The sequence below is a fragment of the Podarcis pityusensis genome (genome assembly GCF_964106645.2).
Source record: "Podarcis pityusensis genome assembly, chromosome: 10".
NCBI lineage: Eukaryota > Metazoa > Chordata > Lepidosauria > Squamata > Lacertidae > Podarcis > Podarcis pityusensis.
In genome coordinates, this window is record NC_138035.1 from 39,066,716 (window position 1) to 39,082,967 (window position 16,252).

The following is a 16,252-nucleotide window of genomic DNA, read 5'->3' on the forward strand; positions in this document are numbered from 1 at the left end:
GGAGCTGTCCAGGTGGCAGATGATATACAAAGCTACAATCTGTATATATACAGTGAATCCACAGGTACGTAAAATTAATACTGCCCTGTACATTGAAGTTGGCATCTCATTCCACCTCTGCTTAAAAACCTTCAATGAAGGAGAGTCCACCACCTTCTGAAGGAGTCTGTTTCACTACTGAACAGCTCTTACCATCAGAAAGTTCTCCTGAATCCTGGGTGGGACTGGATGAGGGTTATCTTTTTGGGAAACACACAAAACAAAGACTGGGAAGGCTGTCCCAAAGTAAACCACAATTCAAGCCAGCAGTTCCAGTAACTAGAGTTTTGCATCCCGGCAACTTTAATTTTATGCCATTGCTATCACACTAATAAAACTGAATTTTAAGAGCCTCCTCATCTGGTAGCAATTTAGTCTGGCAGGTAGTAACATTAGTACATTTAGACTTGGCTGCTGCTACGTTGCATTTAGGAGTCTGTCATCGCCATTCCCCCTTGGATTGGGTTTTATTAATGTTGAAGTGAGAAAAAACACCATTCAGTCCAGCGTACAAGTCACCAAAACTGTGAAACAGTGGTCTCATCACCTCTCAAGGCCTCTGCAATACATCTGCACAATTAGCAAACATCTGCCATGCAGTGGAAAGAATGGGGGGGGGCGGGCGGAATAGTGTGAAGAGCTGGCAGCAGTTAATGTAATAACAGACCCAAAGTATTCGTCACATCCTTAGTGACACTTTTGTCAGTGCCAAGAGCATCCATGTGTATGGCATTTTGAAACTGCAACATGCAGATGGAATGGGAAAATGAAGATCAAACGATCCCTGGGACACACAATACCTAGGTGAGATGGCTGTTGACAGCTTCCTAGGAGCTGACAGACTTGCTGAAATTTCCGTTTGGGGAAAGATGGAGCAGAATGGGACGAGTGGACATTTCCAGGTCTCTGGTGCCTGACTTTGGGCTGCCAATGGAATCTTGTCCAATCCTATCCATATCTACTCAGGAGTAAATCCCATTAAATTCAATGGGACTTAGTCTCAGCTCAATGTGTGTATAAGATTTCAGCCAGGTGGCACTCCAGCTATCATAAGTTTTGGATGACAACTCTCATTGTCCCAGACCATTGGCTGGGCTGGATGGAGCTGATGAAAACTGCTATAGTCTCCTGCGTGTATTCCAGGAAAATATATTCCTGTTTATGCTTATAGATGGGGATGCTAGAAACATGACCCTTTACACATGCCATAGAAACAGCATCTGTGCGCTCTCTCTCTCTCTCTCTCTTTCTCTCTCTCTCTCTCTCTCACACACACACATGCACTTTCTTTCTTTCCAGGAATTATTATACAATTTGCATTGCATCGGTGTTGCATTGTTGGTGAGGTCATGAACAAAACAATGCTTAATGATTTTTATCTATCAGTTCTTTGACTTGCAGTAATATACAGTGAGGCACACCACTCTCTTAACTATACATAGTTTCCCCCTATCTCCATTAATTTTGTACCTTTTAGAGAATAGCGCTTGGCAGCTTACTTCATAAGTTCCTGCTTCCTCCAATCACTCACAACCCTGCAGTTCTGCACATACTATATTCAGACCTCTGCTGACTGATAATGAGGGGGTACACGCTTTTAAACAATTGTAGAGAAGTCATTAAATGCTTCTAGAATTGGCACGAAATGGTTGCTGTTTTCTGAGCTGATACACAGCGATACACCCACACACCAGAAGCTGCTACACTGAAAGCTGACACAGAAGAACCAACTTCAATTATTATTAGTGTGTGTGTGTGTGTGTGTGTGTATCTCAGCTTCATTGCTCTCCCATGTCTATTTTGAGGGTGCAATGCATTAATTTCTAGCAACAAATAATACTGATAAAAACTCTGCTTTCACTCACTGTACATTTTATATTTAAGCATTTCATTGTTGCCTTGACAAAGGCTATTGTTAAGAAAAGCTATGGCATCAAAACTACACTGCAGTTACCAATTTTTTTTAAAAAAAAACCCAAAGAAAGGTGAGAATGCTCTTAAAATATTTAGAAACCAAAAGTCACACGTACAGTATGCTACTTCCTAGAATTGTGATCCTTTCCTCCACAAAATCTCCCCTATTGTGCACATGAATGAACTACAAATGTAGGTACCCTGGTCATCACAGCTTAAAATACACCAGCTCTTTATAAGTTGATGAGCACAAAAGCGACATGCTGCGTAGATGCAAGCTGCACTGTGTCTGTTCTTATGGTTCAATGTTCACAGTTCCCTTTCATCCAACAACACAGTGTCTATGCCTGGGTTCACAGCTACCTGTGGAGGCATAATCCTACATATGCCTGAAGTATGTTCTCTAGCTCACTGTCCATCTATCCTCTCAGAACACAAGTGGAACAAAATTTCAGCTAATGCAGGGAAGTTTAGTCTTACCAAGCAATCATATGCATATCTAGTCAGAAATAAGCCTGTCTGAGTTCAGCTGGACTACCTTCCAGGTATATCGAGGTAGCCAGTTTGATATCTTTTTAAAAACATAGGTTTATAAAAGCATACAATGGAAGGCCACCGAAACTGAAAAGATTCCATGAGCAAGCTAGCTGGAATTAGATTTTCCCTGAGATTGTGACAACTATAACTACAAAGCAGTGTACTGATAAGTTAAAATGAATCTGCGTCGTTTAAAGAGCTTTGTGGATGCTTTGCCATGATCTTATTCCTGTTCAAATATAGCCTTTTGTTCCAAGGAAAGCCTTGTTGAACATTCAAAAATAGAGACTGTAGTAAGGAAACATATAAGCCTATAGGAGGAAAATGGCAGGTCTTGCGATCCACCCTCTAGCATGTGCCATGAAGGGTATAGAGTGAAAACAAGCTGCTGCAAGGCAGATTGTTGCTGCACTCAGGTATAGTGTTGAAATAAGATTTCACCAGTGCAATTCAAACTATTTATTTGAGTCTTCTGTGGTGTGATATTTTGGTTAATGTTGGACTGGGAACCGGGCTCAAATTCTCATGCAGGCATGGAGCCTGCTGGGTGGCCTTGGGCCAGTCACAGTCTTTTAACCTAACAGAATTCACAGGATTGCTGTGAGGATGAATCGAGTAGGTGGGGAAGACCTTGAAGCTAGCATCCTAGTCACACCAATAATGGATGGCATGCTGTTGACCACTGTAAGAACCAGGATGACATAAGTGATGCTCAAATATTTGCCAGAACACACAAAAGGTTATTCTGGGGGTGGTGCAGAGCAGCAAATAAAAGCCATGCCCCTAGCATCCTGATGCCTAGGCTGCTCTTCAGATCTTTGTACAATTACTACAAAGGTCTGGACATGATTTTTAAGAGTGCTCAGTTTAGGAATTCCCATGATTCAAAACTCTGATAAGTCAGATTTTCTGTTTGTGGGCAGGTTTTTAGGCATGTTAAACACAGTTTAAAACCCAGTCTACAGTTTTGTGCTAACCATGCAAAGATTGTAAGAGCACCCCTGGGATTCTGGGGGTTAGAACTTGTTTGTATGCATGCCCTTTCTCCATCTGCAGCTAAAACTTCAGAATGTGGGTCTGAACACAGCTATAGTTAAGATATTAACATGAAGTTAGGATTATAATTAATAATATATTATTCTTGAGTTGAAAATGTTGTCCTCATTACAAAAAAGGAAAGAAAGAACTCTTAACTAGTCCGAATTGTCCCAGATGTCCAAAATATTCCACACATTCAGTTAAACAAGAATTCTATTTACAGAGGTTTTCACTGACCCTTGGTCTGATCATTCATAAAATTTATAGAATTTCGATTGCACAGTTTCTCTTTAAATTTGGGCAGGTGAGTGAAAAGCAAGAGAACGAAAATGTGCTCATAAAGGAAAGGAAGCTTTGGGGTTAAGCCATCCCTTGAAAAAGGGCCCTTTGAAGGTGCAGTGATTCAGATCAGGGTTTGATATTTTTTTAAGCCAAACTGAAGGCTATCAAGACTGATGTTGAAACTAATTTTCTTTAACACACACACACACACAGACACACGGTGAGTTTGGAAGACTCACTGCCTACCTAATCCGAGAGGTGCTAGAGGTTGTTGCATTCCCCAATATTTTTGCAAGGCCAAATAACACGGGCATCAAATACAATTATTGGGTTGAAACCTGGCTGGGGTCCATCTGCACAACACATTTAAAGCAGTATCATATTACTTTAAACAGACATGGTTTTCCCCAAAGAATCTTGGAGAAGTCATTTGTTAAGGATGCTGAAAACTGTGAGGAGACCCCTGTTCTCCTCACAGAACTACAATTCTCAGAGTGGTTTAGCAGCAATACCTCCTCCCCAGAAACTCAGGGATTGGTAGCTCTGTGCATCAAAGGACTATCATGTGATAAGTCATATGAGATTTGCCTAAGTCAGGGATGTTGTTGCATTCCAGCTCCCAGCCAGTGTGGCCAAGGATGATGGAGGACCACGGGCTCCCCACATCCATATGTATTGTCCAGGTCCTTTTGAGATAGTCTTTTTTACCTTTTCTGGCTGTGTGGACAAAGTTTTCTAAATAGAGATGCTCCAAATACTAAATCCAGGTGGAGAGGTCACTTGACCCTACAAGGCCTCACTTCACTACAATCTGCTTCCAAGTTTGAACTGTTGGTATCTTCTTCTTTGGCGATCACTCGTAGCCGAGTAAGATTGTCTTCCATAAACACAGTTTTAACAGTGAGTCTGTAAGTGACTGTGGAGGCCAATTCTGGATCCACATGTCCTTCCACAGTGGGGACATAGGTTTCCGGGCGGGAGTTGATCACAGTGAGGGTGTGCCTTCCTCTTAGCACATTTCTACCTTTCGTCCCGAGTTCGAGCATCTTCAAAGCCCACAACCCCTTTGGTAAAAACTGTTCTCCAATTGGAGCGCTTGCAGGCCAGTGTTTCCCAGTTGTCAGTGTTTATACTACAGCTGTGGTTGAAGCTGCCTATATGGTATATACACAGCTTCAACCACAGCTTTCTGAAAGTATGTATCAGTTGAACTATATTTTGAATAAATGAAAGCCCAGCCTCCAGATGCCCAAACTATCTCTTGCTTACTTTGAATAAAAAGTCACTGGCACATAGAATCCTGGTATTCTTAACCAGGGATTAAGAAATACATGTATTATTGTTGTGTTTTGTGGTCATACATTAGATGTGAATGACTGGTAGCATTTGCCCTTTGTTCTTATTCCTTCCAAAGCATAGGATTTTTTGTTGCACTTGCAGGAACTTGAGATGCAGTTTGTGATATGGTAAAAGTTGAAATCCTTTTTTGGTGTGCACAAACTGTCTGGTCTTGTGGCTGCCCTTTTTCCAACAAACAAACAAACAATCCTGAGTGTTCAGAGCTTAAACTAAGCACTAAATTAATTCCAAGGTATTTCATGCGATCAATTTAAATACAAGATGAAAAATGTTTGCTTGCGTCAATTACTCATGACTTCCCAGTGTTGAACACACTGAAGAGCTCACAGTAAAACAAAACAAAAAGCAGCATATTTTTTTTAGGCAATCCAACAATATATTTAGATGGGGGGGGAATGCATAGCCACCAATATAAAATGCAGAAGTTATCAATCCATGTTTCATATAAGGAATTGGGTTAACTCATTTTAGAAAAACAATGTCATTAGTGGAAACCATTTGAAAACTTAGCAGACTGAATAAATATTTAATTAAAAGCCCTAGAACTTTTGACATGAAAAGTGAAACATTTAGTGTGTTAGCAATCAAACCAGAAGTCAGTCTTTCAAGGTTGGAAACAATGCAGAATCTGGAGATTACACATCATTTCCAAATGGAATATACATTAGGTGTATGTGTGATCATCATAATTTGCTTTATGGACACATGATGATCCACACACGTTGCATGCTCTCTCCTACCAGGAAGTGCTTTTACTGCACAGCCTTCCCTAGCCTGGTACTTCCAAATGTTTTCAACTACACCTCCCATCTGCCTCTGTCAGCATGACCAATGGCCAGGGATTATGGGAGCTGTAGTATAAAACCACCTGTAGGGAATAAGGTTGGGGAAGGCTGATCAGGTGGTCCTCCAGTGTCCTGCGGAAGTGGTTTTCTCCAGCCTGCCCTAAAGCTGTTAGGGGCTGATTGAGACCTGTTGCATGCAAATGATGTGCTCTGCCACTGAGCTACGGATCTTCCCAATTAAGTCCAGTGGGGTTTATTCTCAAGGAAGTGTGCGCAGGATTGCAACCTTAGACAGACAAGCACTGGTTTATGTCAAAAAGTTAAAGCACATTTACAGTGATTGCAAAAAATAAAATAATGAGTAGTGATGTTTTGCAATCCATAAAATTTTGGGAGTCAATTTGTGAGAAACTTAAAAGCACAGGATGCCCCACAAATATTGCTTAATTGAAAAGCAAAGGGGAAAAAGAAAACCCACAAAATTTTGCACACTGGATTCACACAAAGTGATTCCCTACAGCATGGCCGGGGGCTGTTGAGAAACAATCACATTTGTTTCTAAAACGTAAGAGCTCCATAGGATTGCAATAAATAGCATAAGGGGCAGGGAATTTCAATAAACTTGAATAATATTCAGTGGAGCCACTCAGCTGGGAGTAAGGCAGAATGGGAAGGAGGCAAGTTTCAGCAATCTCCCTTCCCAATGCAAACCCCAGTGAGTGACACAAGGATGGGGCTTTAGGGGGAAGGGAAACAGTTGAAAATTGCTTCTCTCTCTGCTCCACTGATGAAACCCTTAGCGTCAACTGAGTGTCACTGTTGAATACAAACCTCTGTGGGGTTTTTGCAGGGATGTCCCCCCCCCCCCCCGGCATAGCGGACCGCTGCACCTTTAATATGATCTGCGCAGGACTGAAAAAACTACAAAATGCATGCATGCACATACATAACATGAGTGATATTTCCTAGTTAACCTTCAACACATTCTGGAATGCCTGTAATTCCAGGGTGTAGGTAGAAATGGACTGTATGATGCATAACTTAATACCTATAAAAATCACCAATGACTTGATGAGTAAACCCAAGCAAAGAAAGTTATCCAAACGAAAGCTGCATTCTTAAATCATTTGCACCAGTGAATTTCCCTTACAGTCAGCCTGGAAGCCATCATACCTGAGGTACCCCTGTTAAAAAATTGCCTTCTAGCACTTGACAGTTCTTTAGAGGACACGAAGAACTGAAGATACCTGATTGCTAGTAATTTGCAGCCTGGACCTAAGCAGGTTTACTCTGAAGCAAGCACCACTGGAGTTCAGCAGAGCTTGCTTCCTGTGACTCAGCCTGCAGTTCTCAACAGCAGCATTAGAACTGCAGGTGCTGTACCTGGGAAATCCCCATGTTGTCAGTTATGTTCAAAAGCCTAAACCAAAAACATTAGATTAAAATCCATTATTTTTACGACATATTATTTCTTTGTGTAGTAGGAACAGCCTTCTCCTGCATTTCTTTTTAAAGATGATATGGTTTCAGTATTCTTTCCAAATTCAAAAGCTGCCTAGTAGTCATACCGACTGAACATAAGACGCACAGGCGCACAGAACCCCGGAAGTAGGTGCAAAAAACCTCCGGCACTGGAGGTATTCCCAAGAAATTATTCGCCATTCAATATACGCTCAATCTCTTCTAGTCTTTTCAGAGCGGCAACCCTTTTTTTCTCAATGTCTTTGATTTCTTTTGTAGACTTCTTTTTCGTCTCTTTGTCTGTGGTGTTCTTCTCCCCTTGTTTCTTGGGCTTCGCCTGCCCTTTGTTGCTGTCACTGTTTGTGGTCCGAGAGCTCCTCTGTTCATTTTTGGCCACTTTCAAGTTTTCATTTTTTGCCCCTTTCAAGTCTTCAGGAGGAGTTTTCCCTCCCTCTGAAGCTGTCGTCTTTTCCGAGGGAATGGTAGCTGCTTCTCCGGTACCGAGCAAAGCGATTTTACTTCGGACTATGCTCAAGTGACGCTGGATGTATTCCTCATGCGGCGCTAAGGCCAGAGTCTCCACCAAACACTTCTCCGCTTTGATCAAGTCCCGCTCCTCAAAATAAACCACACAAAGGTTGTGTTTCCCTTGTACGTTGTTAGGGTCCATTTTCAGAATCTTCTCAAAACACTCCTTAGCTCCCCGTATATCTTTCTTTTGGTTCATCAAAATGTCTCCCTTCAGGATCAAACCTTTGGTATGATCAGGGTAGTATCTTAGCAGCTCTTCCAGAACTGGCAAAGCTTTCAACTCCTTTGCAGTCTGGGAGTAAAGCAGGGCCAAATTGAACAGAGCGCTTCGGAAGCCCGGCTGCAGCTTTATGGCTTTTTTCATCCAGGTTTCTGCCTCAGCATCCTTTTTGTCATCCATTGCAAGCATGCCCAAGTTGAAATAGCCATTTGCATCATGAGGCTCTTCTTTCACATAATTTAGAAGTCTTTTCTTAGCTTCCGGCCTAAGTCTAGCATCACCTAAAGGAAAGAGGGAGAAAAGTATTAGGAAATTGTCCTTTTGCTGCACGGCTGTGACAATACACAACATGAATATATTCTAAACGAAAGTGATCACTATGTAGTTTTAGCTGCATGCTGTGCATGCTCTGTTTTCCAGTAAAATAATAATAATAATAATAATAATAATAATAATAATAATAACAGGAGGAAGGAGAGACAGAGCCTCAGTGAATGACTGACAGCAACTGACTTTGAATGCAAAAGGAGGACATTGCAGGAAGACATTGCAGCACACCAGACCCATAAAATTGGACCCGAAGGGGAAGTGATTTCTACAAGGTCACTAATGACAGGAGAGATGTGAATGCCATGAATACAGAATTCTGAGGGGTTCAGTAACTAGAAAATGGCAGTCAAACACAGCACATGGTGTCCAGGGGTGCCCTATAATGAGAAGAGTCTGAGATTTTGTTCTGGAGGAATAAAAGACTCACCAGAACGCCCCAGTGAATAATAAGAGGGATTAGGGGGGCTATGGGCATACTGAGCCTAAAGGGGGGAAAAAACTTATGCTGTAGGCAAGGCCATGAGTACATTTATAGTACTGAGTACATTTAACACATTAGTATTAAATCTAAACTAGAATAGTACTCAGGATTTACTTAACCATGCAAGGGTGTTGAAGCTGAAAAGAATGAGAATTCAATGTTGTCTCTTCCATGGATGGAAAGGATTTTTTTTTTGCAACTCCTGCTTCTATCCAGCCCAATCTGTTCTGGATGGTCCCAGCACCCTCTGGAGCAGGTTTAGGGAGGGAATGGGGTGGGGACGAGGAGAAATCACTGGAAATCATCTTTACACCCTTGTTCACCAACTGATGTTCTCTATCAGTGGAGGAGACATCACTGAACACTGCCAACTGTACTAATTGCACCATTTGTTGCTGTACTTTGAGGTGTAGATAAAACATTGTCCTGCTCATGCACCTTTTAAAGGGGTTCAGTGTCTGTTTTGTATTCATGTGCTCTGTGTCAAGCTAAGGTGGAATCTACACACATATAAAAAAACACTGTGGAAATATTTTTTAAAAAAACAAAATGTTTTGAAAAATATATTGAATTTGCCACAGCTCACCATCACCATCTAGAGTCACATTTGTATATCTGCAGCTGCATAGCTGAGTACTAAGAAACATAACACAGCCCTTGGTGTGCACGTAATACATTTGTGAGTTTTAAGTGAACACACACACATACCGGATTCTTGCATTAGTAGTGCAGAATTAAATAGTGCTAGTTTATGACTAGGATTCAGTTCTAATGCCCTGTTGAAGTTCTTCAGAGCTTCCGTCGGATCTTTCAGTTCAATGTAAACAATTGCCAAGTTATACCACAGGTCTGCATTGCTCCTATCCAGTTCGAGGGCTCGAAGGTACGCTTCCTTGGCTTGCAGAGGTTTGTTCATTTTCAGAAGCAGTTCGCCCCTGTTGAGGAATCAAACTCAATGAGTCTGACGTCTTTTGAATACAAAGTAAGACGCAGAGTTTCCAGAGTGAGAGACTAGCTGGATGGCCCCACATCTTCAGGTTCTTTAGAAGAACAAGATCTCAAGTTGAAAAGGGGGCCTTTGTTACTTGAGATCAACATAGACCAATTTATAGAACAGATTTACACATCCCTAAAAGAAATGAACAACATGAGCATTGGCTGGCTTTCCCAACCAGGTGCCCACTAGATGTTTTGAACCTCAACTTCCATCAACCCCAGGCAGCATGGCCAGTGATCGGGAGTGGTGGGCTTTGCAGTCCCACAACGACCATGGTGGGTACCAGGTTGGACATGGCTGATCTATGGGCTTGCCCACTCTTGCAGTTACACCCTTCAAGAGTCAATTTTGGAGGCAGAGAATCCCTGCAGATGTTCTCTGGACTCCACTATGTCTGACCACTGGCCATAGTGGCTAGGGCTGATGGGTGTTCAACCACATCTGGAGGGGCACAGGTTCCCCACCTCTGTCCTATTTTGCTCATGATGCATTTAGTCAGCTTCTTAAGTGCCAAAAGGTTCTGTTCCCATTTCTTAATAGCATTCTGGAAGGAGAAGGAATGCCCAGCCTGGCCTTTTCAAGAGTGCATTCCAAGCCCATGAACTCCTTTGTTTTATTATTATCTGAAGTGTACACAGGATGAAGAGCTACAACCAGATGCAAAAGGAGAACCCATCCAGCTTGGCTGGCTAAAGCAGTACATTCCTTGCTCATTCTAAATAGTTCCTTTGTGTTATCCAAGCAGTCACGGGGCTGGAGTTAGACCCAGTGTACAGGGGAAAGCCCTTGAGACTGGACATGTATTCTTTCCCAGATCATCTCAAAAAATAAGTTGTAGTGTTATGACAAGTCTACACCAAGAACTTTAAACATGTCTCTGTCCAGAATCTAACGCTAAATATGGACGGATAATGGTGTGCTGCTCTGGCTGTGTGCAAGGGTATTTCCTGCAAAGAAGGAGATACATCTGTAGGGAATTCTAACTATGCATCTTTGTTGATGCTGAATCATAAGGTCAAAACTTTTTGTTTTAAGTGACCGGTGTAGATGATGGTACTCTAACTCCTTTCCTTTGAAACTTAGGGAAATGTGAAATGTTTTCCTGCTCCAATAACTTTGAACCTGAACCTTTCACACCTATGCATCTTGCCAAAGCTGATTGTTACAGGAGGTATTGAATGGAAATGGGGACCAGGTTCCTGGGAAGCTGAGGGAGCAAAAAAACTGTGTGAAGTACAACATTATTATGCAGTAGGGCAGCCATTGCTAGGTGGGGATGATGGAAGCTGTAGTCCAAAATGGCTGGAGGGCACCAGGTTGGCAAAGACTATAGTAGGTTATGAGGCACTCTCTTCTGATCAAGGCCCAAGGTTATAAAGAGATAACCCTCTTGCCCAGTTGAGAGATGTCTTAAAGCAATATACCTTGCCCCCTTATTCACAGCACACTATTTTGCTTACATTAATGAATGTCTGGAAATATCTCAAAACATAATAAATACCTGCTTATGTACGCCTGTTTGAAGTCTGGCCTCATGCTAATGGCTTGGCGATATAACTGGTCTGCTTCTTCAAGGCGAGACTCATTCGCTCGAATCAGGTTTGCAAGATTGATATAAACATTCAGGTGGTTAGGAGCGACTCGGGCAGCGTATTTTTTACCTGGAATAATCTGACAGCAGAAGAAACTGTTCTTAGGCCTTGAAGGCATTAAATTGAGCTGAATGACAATATCTTAGTTGGTCTCTAAGGTGCAACTGGACAATTTTTTAATTTTTAAAATTTATTTTGACAAGATCAGCGACAGTGTCCACACATATCTTTAAACCATAGTTAGGTTTAGCTATAGTTTAAGGGTTGAAGGACGCAGCATGTTGGTGCACAGCTCTTCCCTTCTGCTACATGGCTTGGCTTAGCATCTGAACCGAAGCTCATAGTTTGTTTCCCTTGACAAATCATGAGCAGTGAGCCCAAAACAAAACCTTGGTTACAGCTCATTTTTTTTGGAGAGAAACCACAAATCTGGCTTTGTGTCTAACACTAAGAAAAATAATAACTTGGCTTCCAGCAGCAGGGACTACGATTTTCAACCTGTGTACCAGTATGCTTGCCCATTCACCTTTCAGCTGTGGTTAATCTTAACTATGGTTTAAAGCGACCTGCAAACCAGGGCTATGTAGTAAAAATAGCAGGTTTATGTATATCTTTTAATAACTGCTTAAACGAAGATATATCTCAAAATATTATTATTTGTAAAGAAAGAGCTACTTCCATTTGCACCAAAAGTAAACATGTCATTGCAGAGCCATGCAGTGAATGACCTGCAGGCAATATCTAGACTGCATCATTGTAATTTTTTTAAAGGAATGCAGAAATTTTAGGAAGCAGAACAGAGTTAAGTTCCACTGCTACCACTCGGGCAGGCTTTCAAAGATTTGCTGCTCCACACTGTACAAAAGCGAATGAAATTCTGGATCTTGATGAATTGTGCAAATAAATGCATAGCTTCTTTTGACCACAATTTTATACATTTTTCCAAGATAACGGAAAGGTTAAGTCAGGATGCTGTAATCCACACAAATAATTAATGAAAAGGAAAAAGAAACTGTTGCTTTTAAAATGATATTCCGGATCTACTGAAAGTACATTTGAAGAACTGTTGTCCTACTTACTTGTGGCATCAATGATTTTGCAATCAAGTAAGATTCTTCAGCTTCTTTGGTTCTGTTTAAGTTTTTATAAGTCCTTCCTACATTCATGTGGGCACCAATATCATCTTCACATGTAAAGAAACAAATATTCATATTTCTTTTCCCCTAAAAACATTTGCCTTGGGAATAATGTTAAATGGCACCCGAAGATAGAATAAACAGGCACAAGTTTTATTCAGAATAATCTATGCCAAGTATGGTTGAATACAATTGCCTGGTTCTCATACAACATAAAACCATTGTTTGCTAAAAAAACAACAACCCTAGGCTTGTTCGATTGTCCAAACCCAGCCCAGTGGCTTAAATATGTTTGCGACCAAAGAACCAAAATCTGAAGACATGGTTTCCTATTGGCTCACAAACCTTAGTTCATTTTAACTATGGCTTGGTGGAATGTGCAATGCTGTCATCTTTCCTTAACCATAGTTTGTTTGATCATCTCCACTCTAGACACTCTCCAGCTATGAAGGCACAAGACAAGCTGGAAAACGAACCAAACGTTGCAGAATAAAGGCATGGTGTGATTGTCTTCTCTGGGAGAACACGTGGCTAATACTGTTTTACAATACAGTTTCTCAATAGCTAGGTGAAACAGAGAAAACCCCTTTCAATACCTTTTTGAAATATTGCTATTGCTGAACTGAGGATACAAAATAAGCTAGCCAGCCATACACCCTCGTAAATAATACAGACCCCCTATGACTTCACAGTATTAAGCAGTCTGTAATTATGCAAAGACAGAGTACAATCTTTATTTCCTGGCCAGTCCCTCCAGAAAATTGTTTCCAAACTCACCGGGTTGCACTTGCGTGGCTTGTATGAAGAATCTCAACGCCCTTTCAAAATTCTTTTCATTTTCCAAAGCATGGCCCACATTATTCCAGAGTTTAGCATTGTTCTTATTTACCTGACCACAGAGAAACAAACTTAAGTGCATCCAACAGAGGCATGTGCCATACAAATTTAAGTAATGCAATTTTTTTGATTTGTGAAAGCATTAGCCTATCTGCCAAATCCCTTGGACTGGGTGGAGGGGAACTGGATAACACCCATATCCAACCAAATAATTTTCCTCATGGAGTAACTTCTCCAAGCACAAGGGCACTTTCCCTCTCTCTCCCCCCACGTCATCGTCCCCCTAATCTGCTCTGGAGTTCCAACACTCTGGAGTAGATTTGGGGGCTATGGCAGGTGGTGTGCAAGGAAGCGAAGGAAGGAAGGAAGGAAGGAAGGAAGGAAGGAAGGAAGGAAGGAAGGGGGGGTAGTTCCACTGCACTTGTGGAAGTCATTTGGTGCACACTATGATGTAGGGTTGTACTCAATTAAGTACAGTGGTACCTCAGGTTAAGTACTTAATTCGTTCCGGAGGGCCGTTCTTAACTTGAAACTGTTCTTAACCTGAAGCACCACTTTAGCTTATGGGGCCTCCCGCTGCCACCACGCCACCAGAGCACAATTTCTGTTCTCATCCTGAAGCAAAGTTCTTAACCCGAGGTAATATTTCTGGGTTAGTGGAGTCTGTAACCTGAAGTGTATGTAACCTGAGGTACCACTGTACCTGTCTGTGTAGGACCGTCTTTCATACATGGGAGTTCCATGTGTGCACTGTAACTTCAAAGGACTTTTGAAACTGAGCTACTCAATGCAGAGAAAGAAATCTACAGAACTCATAATAGAAAAATGATTTTTTTAACTCATGGTGGATTACAGCGATGCACACACGTATTCCCTAGTGGCTTGTGCAGAAAATGCCTGTAGCAGTCCGTTAAATCTAAAACAGGGGCAGGCACAACAATGTTTCCCTGTAATATCCAGGCATCCTTTCACCCTAAATGTATTTCGTGTGCACTTGGGAAATCTGACTCCTCTATCTACTTTCTTCGTATAGAGACTCCATTGGGATTTAAACTGAATCTTGTATTTTCCCCAATAGCTTTACCTATCAAACAGATATATCCAACACAACCCTCTTTAGAAGTTCAGATTTCAATTCAACACTATATTAAGGGGCTAAATTGAGGAACCTTTTCTGGGTTTTAAATGAACTATCTGTAAGAAGCCATAATACAATTTTATTTTTGGATGTGGACTTTTAGATATGAAGCTCAGAATTTCACATTTGAAGAAAAAAAACACCAACAGAATTTGGTCATCCTGGGCACCACTGTACAGAACACACCCAACAGGGTTTTTAGAGATCTGAAGTTCTTTTCTATGATGAGAAGTAAGAGAAAGTTGGAATCGCACTATTGTACCTTCAAGGCAGACATGAACAGTGTATATTCAGATTCCCAGTCCCAGTTCCTGTGCAAGGTTTTTAAGGCATGGATAAACAGCACCAGAGAGAGGCAAACCCAGGATAGCTTTCTTAGGACACTGGGGGGGAAAAGGTGGGAAAAATACATTTAATTCCATTTCTATCACTGGATAATAGACACCCCAACCGTGCAAGCAAATACCAGACTTGCCCCATCTTACTTTCTTAGCCACCCCCACCCACCCCCATCAGAGTCATGCATTTACTCTGTACTCTAGTTCCCCACTGGAGTACAGAGCCTGCCGCATGGAGCTGCCCACATAGTTTCAAACAGCTTGGAAACAAAGCAAAATAAAATACGGATGTTAAGGTGCCCGAAATGTTCTGAACCTGCAGCTGATTTTTATCCACCCTTCAAACTGGGGATTAAGACTTTTCAGAAGTCATTTCTGCTCTTAATGCTATAATTGGTTATATCCTTTCATTCAATTCTCTGAGGATTTTGTTAGGATGCTTGGAAGGCTCTCTGTGTTGAGAGAATTGTGAACTGGCTTGACGTCTATGAACTGTGGCTATAATCTTAACTCCCCATAAATGGCAGGACTCTTAATCCTCCAACTGTCAGATAACGGCTTTCAAAGATTTGGAATCTAGCTGTAATGGCCAAATTAATGAAGATGTCCGCCTACACAACAAATAAACAGCAATCTGAAACATTTGACCAGATTTCTGTAAAGAAAAGTTAATGGTTTGGGACATTTAATAGCAGTAAGGTATTTCTGCTGCTTTCGTAAAAGTTATTCCTTGTCTGATTTCTTATTGATGCTATTTTCCAGATTTAAAAATACCAGCACTAATACTGTGCTTCATGGACCAATACCAATAATTCTGCTGTTAACGTCATTCCAGAAATTCTGTGGTTTTATAGTCCTCATCCAAGAGGTAATCTAAATAATTCACAGACAAGACATTAATAGGGGGTAAACAGTAGAAGGGACCATGAGCAGCAGGAGAGAGGGCAGACAACAATTAGGCGGCAGCAGCAGAAGAGCAGGGAGGATGAGGTTAGGTTATGAAGGGAAGTTAGAGAAACAGCACTAAATGTGAAGGTGCAAAAGGCAAAGCAAAAGGAAACAGACCATTCATCTGAAGGGTGGGAATCAGAATAGGGGAAAGAACAGGTGATTTATAATTTAAATAATGAGTAAGAAAATACCACTGAAAATTTAAATGTGACATTAATGGGGGCCTCTTTTAATTTTAGGGTAGTGCCCACTTCCCACCCACTGCAACCTTAACATCTGCTCCAGA

The 16,252-nt window shown here is 41.4% G+C and overlaps 1 protein-coding gene across 2 annotated transcripts in view; it reads right to left on the minus strand.

Moving 5' to 3' along the window:
• Nucleotides 1-7,388: 7,388 nt before the first annotated feature.
• Nucleotides 7,389-16,252, minus strand: part of TMTC3 (transmembrane O-mannosyltransferase targeting cadherins 3) — a 32,577-nt gene continuing 23,713 nt past the window's right edge. For both annotated transcript variants that reach the window (XM_080971473.1, XM_080971474.1), the window contains 6 exons: nucleotides 14,940-15,060; nucleotides 13,480-13,591; nucleotides 12,646-12,749; nucleotides 11,476-11,645; nucleotides 9,686-9,912; nucleotides 7,389-8,447 (listed from right to left, as the gene is read on the minus strand). In XM_080971473.1, the coding sequence (XP_080827599.1) occupies nucleotides 7,606-8,447; nucleotides 9,686-9,912; nucleotides 11,476-11,645; nucleotides 12,646-12,749; nucleotides 13,480-13,591; nucleotides 14,940-15,060 (1,576 nt within the window). In that variant the 3' untranslated portion in view covers nucleotides 7,389-7,605. The remainder of the gene's footprint in view (nucleotides 8,448-9,685; nucleotides 9,913-11,475; nucleotides 11,646-12,645; nucleotides 12,750-13,479; nucleotides 13,592-14,939; nucleotides 15,061-16,252) is intronic.